The following is a 10,548-nucleotide window of genomic DNA, read 5'->3' as shown; positions in this document are numbered from 1 at the left end:
GGGCTGAAAGAATAAAGAGACACTAAATCACTGAGCCTAGAAACAAATGGAAAGAAGCATCGGCAACTACCTTAACCAGCTCTGCCTTAACCCCTTCCCCATCTGAGCACTTTTCACGATACCCTGTTGCTGTTCTCGAACTGAGAGTGTGGCTCTTAATGGGGTTCTTGAGCAAGAGGCTAAGAAAATTCTGGAGACATCTTTGGTGCAAAAAGGTGATTTTATTGAAGCATGGAGACAGGACCTTTGGGCAGAAAAAGCTGCATGGGGGTTGTGAGGAGTGACTGATTATATACTTTTAAGTTAGTGGGGGTTAGGGGCAGCGTAAGTCTCTAAAGAATTTGAAAGTAAGGCTTTCAGGACCTTGAGGGGCTAGCTGCTGCTAAGATAAGGTTACTTTTAGTCTTTAATAAAACCAAAACATTAAGGCAGTAAGGCAGTAGGGCAGCCATGAGTTCCCTGAGCAAGGTCACGCTCTGCGTGTTTCAGGTGTCTACCAGTGGGCTGAGAGACAGATTTAATTCATGTTACATTTCTCTTGCTGTTGTTCCCCTCATTGGCTCCCATGGCTTTTAGTCTTTGTATGGAGGCCCCTTTTCCAGAACTTAGTTCCTTTCCAGCTCACCTGGTTGAGCCTGAGAGTGTAGGCAGCTGTTGAGGGAACCACAAGATTTCCATGGTGTCTGAGCTCTGGTTTTGCCATTTCTCTCTGGTCACAAGCTGAGCTGGACCCAAATGTCTGTACCCTCAGTTGCCCTCTTGCCCCAGCCTGCCCTCCCTGAGGGCTGGGTCAGTGGTTTGGGCTTCCTCCTGGGGAAGGAACCCCCTCTCCTCCTGACTCGACAACCCCCTTTTCTAGAAAAGAGACTGAGAGAAGTAGGCATGCTGTAGAAGCAGAGGTGTAGACACCACATAACACATGGTTTCTCTGGTCTGGAAGCACCTGAGAAAGCTTGGTCTTTGAGCCCTACCTCTTCCCCACCTTACTCCTGCCCCCATACTCTTTTCTGGAAAATGTTCCAGTTCTTATTTATGCTCATCCATAGTCCACATGTCAGGAAGGCCAGTGGGGATGGGAGGTTCTGGAGGCTACTGCCAGACCAGGCCGGGCCAGTCCTCACTGGGACACCCCTGGCTCATTGGCATGCCCTCCCCTGACCAGACAGCTCCTGGCCTGGGGGCCAAGCTCCTGATGCTTTTTGGTTCCTACCTTTGGTGACATTTTGGTCATTCATGTTGGCTGCTGCACAGTATTAGAGGCCACTGTCACTCATAGGCCCTGGGAACAGATGGCCTTTCACCATTCCACCCACAAAACCTCCTGAACTGCTGCTGTCACCTGACCATCCTGCCCCCTCTCAAAAGCACACTCCACATGGTTACATACATGGCAAGAACTCAGAAGAACATTTGGCAGTGTAGACAGATGACAGGAGGAGCATTTTTGTTCTGATAGTGAGAAGAAGGAAATAGCAGGGAGTAGAAGCTGAAGTAGCAAGAGGAGGGGAAGGAGGAAGAGGGGGAACAAAGGGAGGAGAAGGAATGTGCAAGAACAAGGGAACATGACGACGGAAAAGCGCCTTCCTGGCTTCTAGGACACAGGCCTAGTGGGGACCCTGCCCTGGTACTTGAAAGAACAGGTGGTCCATAGAGGCCTCATCTTCAAATTCAAGGCCCAAGGGCAGAGGAGGAGCTGGGGAGGCCCCAGCAAGCTTCTGAATGTACTTAGTGACACCGAACTGTATGTTTATTTTTTTTTTAATTTTTTTAAACGTTTATTTATTTTTGAGACAGAGAGAGACAGAGCATGAACGGGGAGGGGCAGAGAGAGAGGGAGACACAGAATCCGAAACAGGCTCCAGGCTCTGAGCAGTCAGCACAGAGCCCGACGCGGGGCTCGAACTCACCAAGATCATGACCTGAGCCGAAGTCGGAGGCTTAACCGACTGAGCCACCAAGGCGCCCCCACTGCAGCTTTACCCATAAAGTGGAAACAACCCAAATGTCCATCAGTGGAAGAGTGGATGAACAAAATGTGGTCTGTCCATGTAGTGGAATCGCATTCAGCCATGACACAAGCTACAAAATGGACGTAACTCAGAAGCAAGATGCTGCGTGAAAGAAGCACAAAAGACCACATACGGTGTGAACCTGTTTGTATATGAAATGTCCAGGTTATAAACAAATCTATAGTGACAGAAACACTAGTGGTTGCCTAGAGCCGGGAAGGGGTTGGAGGGAAACAGGGAGCGACTGCTAACGGGCCTGAGGTTTCTTTTTCGGATGATGAAAATGCTCTGGAATTGGATAGGGGTGACGGTTGCACACTTTGTAAATATACCAAAACCCACTCAATCTTACATATTGACAGGGTGGATTTAATGACATGTGAATCGTTAAAAAAAAATCTTGTTACAAAAAATAAGATGAAGGGCACCTGGCTGGCTCAGTTGGTAGAGCATGCAACTTGATCTTAGAGTTGTGAGTTCGAGCCCCACATTGGGTGTGGAGCCTACTTAAAAAACAAAACAAAACAAAGATTAAAAAATTGTCAGAAGAAACACAAATCTTCTGGGAAAAGCTTGGCCATCAGTCCAGGCTTTGGCTGGCCACTCTCTCTGGGACAGGAACCCAGCAGGTCTGGGGCCAACAAAGCTGAGTTGTGTCTCTGCCCCTCCCCTAGGGTCAGGCATCACAAGCTCAGGATGCTCCCAGCAGGGAGGGGGTGTCAGGGAGGGCCATACAGAGGGGTCTTGGGAGAAAAGAGGGTACCAGGCTGCCTGGCCCAGTGCCCACTGTTCCCCTCCCCACACACCCTGGCCCTGGAGCCCCTGGCCACATTCCCCATCCCAGGGACCCCCCTAGCTGTGAGAGAAGCCCCCGTGGGAGAAGGCAGGGAGGTCTGGGGCACAGGCAGCAGCCTGGGGGAGGCAGGCCATGGGATTGACCTCGCAGGCCCCAGCATCCTGGTCCCCCCGGAAATAGACGGAATCAGGAGAATCGAAGGAAGGGTCCTGGTCAAAGAAGTTGTAGGGTCGGAGGAAGAAGCCCACACCGTTCCCCACAGTCACCGTGTTGGGAATGTCTTCTGCATGTGGGATGTGCAGGAAGCCAGCTGTCACCCAGGCCACCAAGTCCTGGCAGGGGAGAAGAAAGATGATCCTGAGGCCTGGCTTTGCGAAGGACATGCCTGCCTCCTCCAGTAGCCCTGTGTGTACGGATTCAGCTCACTAGCCCAGGAAAAATGTGAAATCACAAAGCTTTTTTCTTTAGTGGGTTCTAAAGACTCCTAAGGAATCTGGCTTGGGAGAGGATGAAGTAGCTCATCCCTGCTTCCCTCACCTCCCCATCGAGCCTCCCCCTCCATCCTCTCAGCTGACCTGCCCTGCAATGGTCTCGTTGTTGATGAAGTCAGTGAAGTCCACAGTGGGAGTCCAAGGGTCATTCAGATTGTAGATGCTGGTGCTGCTGGGCTCCTCTTCCTTCCGCTGGGTCACGGCCAGCTGGTACCTACAGGAGATTTGGATTAGACACACAAGGTCATCAGCCTGTCCTACTGCCCAAAATGACAATGGAGAGGGAGCACAAAGAGGAAGTGAGCACAAAGGTCTCACAGCGTCGAGCCTCTTTATTATTCTGTCTCCACTTGTTCTCTTTCTTTCTGTCCCGAGACTTCCTGAGTGTGTCCAGTGTCTCATATTTCAAACATCGACTGACCCGTTGTTCAGATCTCAGATAGGAATGTCATCCTCGTGCATCCGTCCAGATCTGAGCCTGCGCCCTGGATGCATGTGTGCAGACATGGCCTGATTCCGATCTTAAGTCAGTTTCAGCGTGTCACCTGTCTGGGTTTTAGGGCATATTCCCTCAGATCTGTGCTCTTCTCGTACTGTTTTCTCCTCCAATTTTTATTGTGAACATTTTTAACATACAGAAAAGTTGAAAGAATGGCGTAGTGAACACCCATATACCCATGACCTAGAACCCACCTTCAAGATTTTATTATACTCGAGTTGGCACATAACTCTCCATTGATCCCTCCGTCCAGCACTTGAATACCACTAAGATTGTGGCTGCGGGAATGTGTGTGTGTGCATGATTGTGTATGTGCATGCACACCTGTGGGAGGTGGGAGCAAGTGGCTTCTGAGCAACTTGGGGCCCTTCTTATAGTCCACCTCCTCCAGCCGCTAACACCCTGCCGCTCACCTTCCCCAGCTGAAGGCTCTCTCCATGGAGCTGTTCTGGGGCAGCGGCTCCCCAGCAAAGCTGAGCATCTGGATGCGGTAGCCCCGCGGGTGACCCCACTTGTTGCTGTGGTTGCTGGCCAGGTACACGTAGCGGGGTGGGGTGCCTCCCAGGGGGAAGGCGGCCTGCTCCTCAGTCTCCAGCAGCTTCCGGGTCACCTGCAGCCTCTGCATCTGGTGCTCGGGGCTCCAGGGTACCGCCGTGGGGACATAGGACGTGTCCTCAGCCCAGACCCAGTTCTCCAGTCCTGCCGGGGTGGGGTGGAGGTGGGCGGGAAGGAGGGCTGGTCACGCAGCTGCCCTGTCCCCTCTGGACTCTGTCCCCTCCCCTCCACTCACTGCTTCAGAGTGGGGCCAAAGAGAAACCCAGAACTGGGTGTGCCCCCGCTCCCCTTCCCTCTCCCCAAGATATCTCCTATCCAGAGATTTGGAGAAGGTCCTGACTGATGTCGTCTCTGGTAATAATCCCAGATGCCTTGTGACTGGATCTCCACTGACCTTCTCCGGCTGGGGACCTGCCAGGGAGGATGGTTTCCCTGAGGTTGGAGCAGCCTGGTTGGCAATGTGCAGGAGTCAGATTCTTCCTGACCCAAGGAAAGGGTCTACGCCTCATGTCTAAAGCCCTATAGCATCACCGGAACTACCTGGCCATTAACATAAAAATAGTTGTACCTCCTCCTCAAGGAGCTCTGCACAGGCAGGGCACTGGTGCTTTACTTGAACTACAGCCTTATGAAGGAGGAACCACAATTGTCCCCATTGTATAGATGGGACAACTGAGGCTTAGAGATTTAAGGAATGTGCTCTAGTTTGTCATCAAGGGCATGTGGTTAGTATCATGGTAGTGCTGGGGACCCCTGTCTTACTCTGGCTCTGTATCGTCCACACAGCAGCACACAGAGGAAAGCAACATAGAATGGCCCCACCACATATGGACGGCAGAAATGCTGGCCAGAGGGAAGGAAAATCAGACCCCGGGCCCAATGCTGCTGGAGCTTGGGGGGTATTTCTTATCATTTGAGGCTTGGCAAGGAATTAAGAGCAGGGCCAAGTACACAGTCTGTTCCCTGAACTCTGGGAATTTTGAATGATTTTATTAGAATCTAACTAGGTCCCATATTAGGAATCAACTTAAGTGATCTGGGACCAAAGAGCAGTAAACCAAAACATGCCGAAACTCCCTCCATACCTTCCAAGGACCAGAGGACAGCAGAGACTGACGAAGCACACTCTCGGTTTCCTTTTGTGGATTCACTGCCCCTAGTCCACACCCCAGGGTTTCTACCCAGAGGTGACAATTAAAGACCAAGAGGGGCGCCTGGGTGGCTCAGTTGGTTAAGCGTCCGACTTCAGCTCAGGTCATGATCTCATGATTTGTGAGTTCGAGCCTCACATCAGGCTCTGTGCACAGAGCCTGGAGCCTGCTTCAGATTCCATGTCTCCCCCTCTCTCTGCCCCTCCCATGCTCATGCTCTGTCTCTCTCTGTCTCTCAATAATAAATAAACATTAAAAAAAATAAAAATAAATAAAAAGGCCAAGAGTTCTTTCTGGTACACCCACACGGGCTCATGTGGAGGACAGCAGCAGCAACAATGGCTAATACTCCTCACTATGCGTCAGGCACCGTTCAAAGTGCTTGAAGAGATATTGCTTAGGAGCAGAGCTAAAGAGAAGTGTGTGTGTCGGGCAGAATACATACCTATATTTTCTAGCTAAGTCCAATGAGCGATCCTAAAAGCAATGACATCCCAGTGACAATGAGCACTCTGGGTACCCAGGTCTTGGTTTCTAAATAATATCTTCCAATTAGAAGGAACCAGAACACCTTGGAGAAGTGGTTGATTCCAGGGCTGGAGCAGGGAAAATACAAGATCAAATTCAAACATCTTGTGGGGCACCTGGGTGGCTTAGTCAGTTAAGCATCTGACTCTTGATTTTCGCCTCAGGTCACGATCTCACGGTTCATGAGTTCGAGCCCCGCGTCAGGCTCCACACAGTGCGGAGCCTGCTTGGGATTCTCTCCTTCTCTCTCTGTCCCTCTTCTGCTCACTTTTTATCTCTCTCTCTCAAAATAAAAAAATAAGCATTAAAAAAAATTCGAACATCTTGTGCCAGAAAGTAAAGAAGTGCTCAAAAAAGGTTGGAGGCACATCAAAAGAACACAGGAACCAACCTGAAGCATCTCCCAATGGCCAAAACTGGAACAGTTCAAGGAACAAAATAAATGATAGTACTGGGTTATAACCCTTAGACTAAAATAAATATCCATGAATGGATGCAGTTGTGAATAATTACATATATAAATACATGTAAAAGGAGGATAGCCCTTCCTTATGAAGAATTCTAATTAATAAATGAATAAAGAATAAGGAAAAAAATTTGAAATGACCAGTAGGGTAACACTGCAGTAATAATTGTGGCATAAAAAAAAGTCCACCAATAGATGCTAAAAATTAGTGGGCAAGAATTTGAGAAGAAAAAAAAATAGGATATTCACATGGCATCAAAGTAATTGCCCCAAGATATTTATTAACAGGAAATGGAAAAATATTAACTTTTACAATGGAGAAAGCTAGAAGACACCATCGTAACTAAGTGCTTGAGGTCAACATCACTGTATCTCTTGATATGATGGACTGAGAAGGGCATAATGTCATTTCTCTTGTTTTCTTGCAAAAAAAAAAAAAGTACAGTCTCAATCTAACCATGAGAAAATAACAGAGAACCCCACTTTGAGAGATATCGTGCAAAATAATGACCAATATCTTCCCTAGTGTGAAGGTCATGAAAGACAAGAAAAGCCTAAGAGACTGTCACGGGTTGGAGGAAACTAAGGAGATAAGTCATGTAAATGCAGTGCAGCATCCTGCATTAGATCCTGGAACAGAAAAAGAAAATTAGTGGAAGAACAAATGAAACCCTAATAAGGTCTGTAGTTTAGTTAATAGTATTGTAATAATGTTAATTTCCTGGTTTGATGGCCATACTGTGGTTATGTAAGATGTTAACATGTAAGGAGCTGGGTGAAGGGTATGTGGGAACTGGACGAAGTTTGCAACTTTTCTTAAGTCTAAAATTATTTCAGAAGAGAAAGTGTTTTGGAGGCGCCTTGCTGGGTCTGTCAGAAGAGCATGTGACTCTCGATCTCAGGGTTGTGAGTTCGAGTCCCATGTTGGGTATAAGGATTACTTAAATGAATGAATGCATGGATAAGTTTTTTTTTAAGAGACAGTGTTTTAAAGTACTCATCATTAATCCTCAAACAGTCTTACTAAGAATGGACTGTTATACCATTTTTACACTTGTGTAAACCGACGTATAGAGCAGTTAAGCATAAAAATGTTTCTATCACACATATTTTTCAAGGTGCTGCACACGCTCTCCACTCCCCCATTAGAATGCAAGCCTCTTAAGAGCAAGAATGTTGTTTCTTTTGTTAAATTGCATTAATGCCGTGCTTGGCACAAATATGCATTCAGTAAATATTTGTTGCTTACATGAGTGATACGCTGTTATGTGAAAAAACAGATGTGGCAAAATATATGTACATTATGACCCAAATTTGGTAATAAAAACCTTAAATATTTATATCAATATATCCTATTTGTAGATAGTATACAATATCATAAATGTTATAATGTATTAAATATTGCAGATGCGACATTTTAAAATATGGAAGAATTTTTTTTTAATTTTTTTAATGCTTATTTATTTTTGAGACAGAGAGAGACAGAGCATGAACGGGGGAGGGGCAGAGAGAGAGGGAGACACAGAATCGGAAGCAGGCTCCAGGCTCCGAGCCATCAGCCCAGAGCCCGACACGGGGCTTGAACTCACAGACCGCGAGATCGTGACCTGAGCTGAAGTTGGACGCTTAACCGACTGAGCCACCCAGGAGCCCCAATTTTTTTTTTAAGTATGGAAGAATGATCTGCTAAGGGTGAAAATCTCTCAGGAATCCAATGACTTTCACGTTTATTTCATACACTTTTATATTTTTCATGTTTCAGTGACAATTTTTAAAGCTAGGCATGGAGACCTCAGCCCCCTCTTCTGGAATCCTTGTTTCTGCTGGAATATCTTACCTGCTACATCCAGATCCACCTTGAAGTGGGCGCTGTGGGTATGGACGGTGCCCAGCGTGTGCTCCCCAACCTGGTTCCCGTAACTTCGGGCAGCACCAAAGAGAAATGCTGAGCTGATGTAGCCGGTGGCATGGAGTCGGACCTCTATGGCCCCATTGGCGTGGAAGACCATATCCCACACATAGTCATAGTTGAGCATGGTTGAGACAGATCTGAGGACCAGCACTGTCTCTGCAAGGCCCCCAAAATACTGGGAGTAGATATCTGAGTGGTGTCGCCTCAAGGGGAGACCCTGGTTCTGTTCAAACACACAAATGGCATCACGTATTGTCTTAGGGGTTTGGGACTCCAGAAGGAAGTGCCAGTCCACGTAGGTGGCCAGGTAGGGGCAGTCCACCCCCCGGGTCAGGGTTGAAGAGAAGTGACCCAAGCCAAATCCACCATCTGTGTACCGGCTTCGAAGAGCAGAGGGAGAATTTCCACCATAGATGGCCAAGGCCTCCTGGAGACTGATCTCATAAGCTAGTCGTTCTCCCCGGAAGCGGATGTCAAAGATCCTTGGGCCGCTGAAAGCTCCAAGGCCAAAGGAGAAAGTCCACAATGAGGAGGCCACTTGACTCCCCTGGACACTGAAGCGGGGGCCCTGGGGGTGCAACTGCAGAGGAGGACTCGGACCCCGAGGCACCTGGGACTTCAAGGACCAGGACCCACCTGTGCCGTTGTCTGGGATCAGCACCACATTCACCAGGCCGGCCTCAAACTGGTCTTCCAGCTGGGCCAAACTCTCATAGTAGCGGCCTTGAAAGAACACCTTCTGGATGGTCCAGTGGGCAGGCTCCAGAGCCTTGTGGTCTACCAGCAGCTCCAACCCCACGGGGTGCAGGAAAAACCCAGCCCCTGAGATGTTGTAGTAGAGGCCAAACCAGGTGGCCCGGTCCCCTGACTGCATACCACGGGGGGCCGTGTTCATCGCCACCAGGTTCCGTCCTTGGCGTTTATAGAAACAGCAGTGGTGGAGGAGACCAGCAGCCTGGGGCAGCTCTCTGTCGAAGATCAGCTGGTCTATGTCCCGGTACTCTCGCATCAGCACGGGGCGTCGGTGATAGGGCAGGGGGCCCCCGTGACGCTCCACCGTCACATCCCGCAGGTAGGAGGGGTGCGGCAGCGGCCCCACCACCAGCTCACTCACGTTGGGCTGGGGTTGTCCGCCAAAGAAGACGATGGCCAGTGCCTCCCGGGCGGGCGGGGGACTCCCCCTGTCCAGGTGGGCCAGGGCAGCAGCCTTGGGGGGCAGCTGCAGCTCCACCGAGAAGACGCAGTTGTCCGAGGGGCGGGCCTGGGCTGCGTCCACCAGGCCTGGCCCCAGCTGCTGGGTCAGGAAGCTCATCACAGCCGTCAGCTCCTCTGGGCTCAGGTCCGCAAACAGCTGGCTCTGGCTGGGGGGTGTCCGGGGCTGGGCGCTGGGGGAGACAGAGGGGCAGCGGGGAGGCTGGCCGGGTTCATATTCCCTCTCCAATCCCTTTTCACTCCCGCCATTACCCATGCCAGTCACCAGAACACTACACAGGGAAAAAATAATGAAGGTAGCCATAGGTAAATCTCCTGGACTGTCCTTAGGCTCCTGAATCAGAATGCAAAATGGGAAATAGAAAGATAAAAGACAGACAGGACTTGGGAGCAGGATGCCTCTTTGAGTCTCTGGAGGTTCCTGGTCTCTGAGCAGAGCTGTTGGGCAAGAGGCATGATGGACACATTGAAGATAAGCAGCCAAGGGCAGATGGGTGGGTGGGGGTGGGGGTGAAGCTGGAGGGGGCCAGAGGTCAGGCCAAGCTTGGGAGGTGGGGCTGAGGTAGGAACCTGGACTTTAAGTGGCCCATGTAAGACTCTGTCCTCTTGTTCCAAATCAAACACTTAGGGTCAAGGCTGGGGAACCAAGTAGGGGGAAGGGTAGGTTTTGGAGATAACACAGGTAGAATCAAGAGGAAGTAAAGGGGACAGAAAGGGACTGTCCTTGGGCTCTCCCTCCACCCTCCAGATGGAACCCTTCTCCTGGCTATCAGGCTGCAATGGAAATTCACCTGCCCAGACCGCTCCAGCCAGATTCCCCTCTTCCCTCCAGGCTCTGCTTCTCATCACTCTCTCCTGCTCCCCACCAGCTATCAACCAGAACCCTATGGGCAGGCATGGGAATAATGCTGAGAACATAAAACACCTGG

At 49.8% G+C, this 10,548-nt stretch overlaps 1 protein-coding gene across 2 annotated transcripts; it reads right to left on the bottom strand.

Moving 5' to 3' along the window:
* Positions 1-2,141: 2,141 nt before the first annotated feature.
* LOC113598066 (membrane primary amine oxidase-like) lies at positions 2,142-10,068 on the bottom strand. Of its 2 annotated transcripts, none has more exons than XM_053212122.1 (4): positions 8,333-10,068; positions 4,209-4,494; positions 3,381-3,510; positions 2,142-3,137 (listed from the first exon to the last, which is right to left on the bottom strand). In XM_053212122.1, the coding sequence occupies exons 1-4, from the start codon at positions 9,921-9,923 to the stop codon at positions 2,862-2,864; spliced, it is 2,283 nt and encodes a 760-aa protein (XP_053068097.1). In that variant the 5' UTR covers positions 9,924-10,068; the 3' UTR covers positions 2,142-2,861. The 2 variants fall into 2 exon arrangements, with proteins under 2 accessions (XP_053068097.1, XP_053068099.1); XM_053212124.1 differs by lacking the exon at positions 8,333-10,068 and adding an exon at positions 5,113-5,509.
* Between the last annotated feature and the right edge of the window lie 480 nt (positions 10,069-10,548).

Source organism: Acinonyx jubatus, chromosome E1, assembly GCF_027475565.1.
Source record: "Acinonyx jubatus isolate Ajub_Pintada_27869175 chromosome E1, VMU_Ajub_asm_v1.0, whole genome shotgun sequence".
Lineage (NCBI taxonomy): Eukaryota > Metazoa > Chordata > Mammalia > Carnivora > Felidae > Acinonyx > Acinonyx jubatus.
This window is presented reverse-complemented; position numbering and strand designations above follow the sequence as displayed.

Coding starts and splice junctions, on each gene's coding strand:
- LOC113598066 (XM_053212122.1), bottom strand. CDS start 9,923: ATGGCTACCTTCATTATTTTTTCCCTGTGTAGTGTTCTGGTGACTGGC. Junction 4,495..8,332: donor GGTGGATCTGGATGTAGCAG/GTAAGATATTCC, acceptor CCACCCCGGCAG/GACTGGAGAACTGGGTCTGG. Junction 3,138..3,380: donor ACGAGACCATTGCAGGGCAG/GTCAGCTGAGAG, acceptor CTCCCCTGCCAG/GACTTGGTGGCCTGGGTGAC.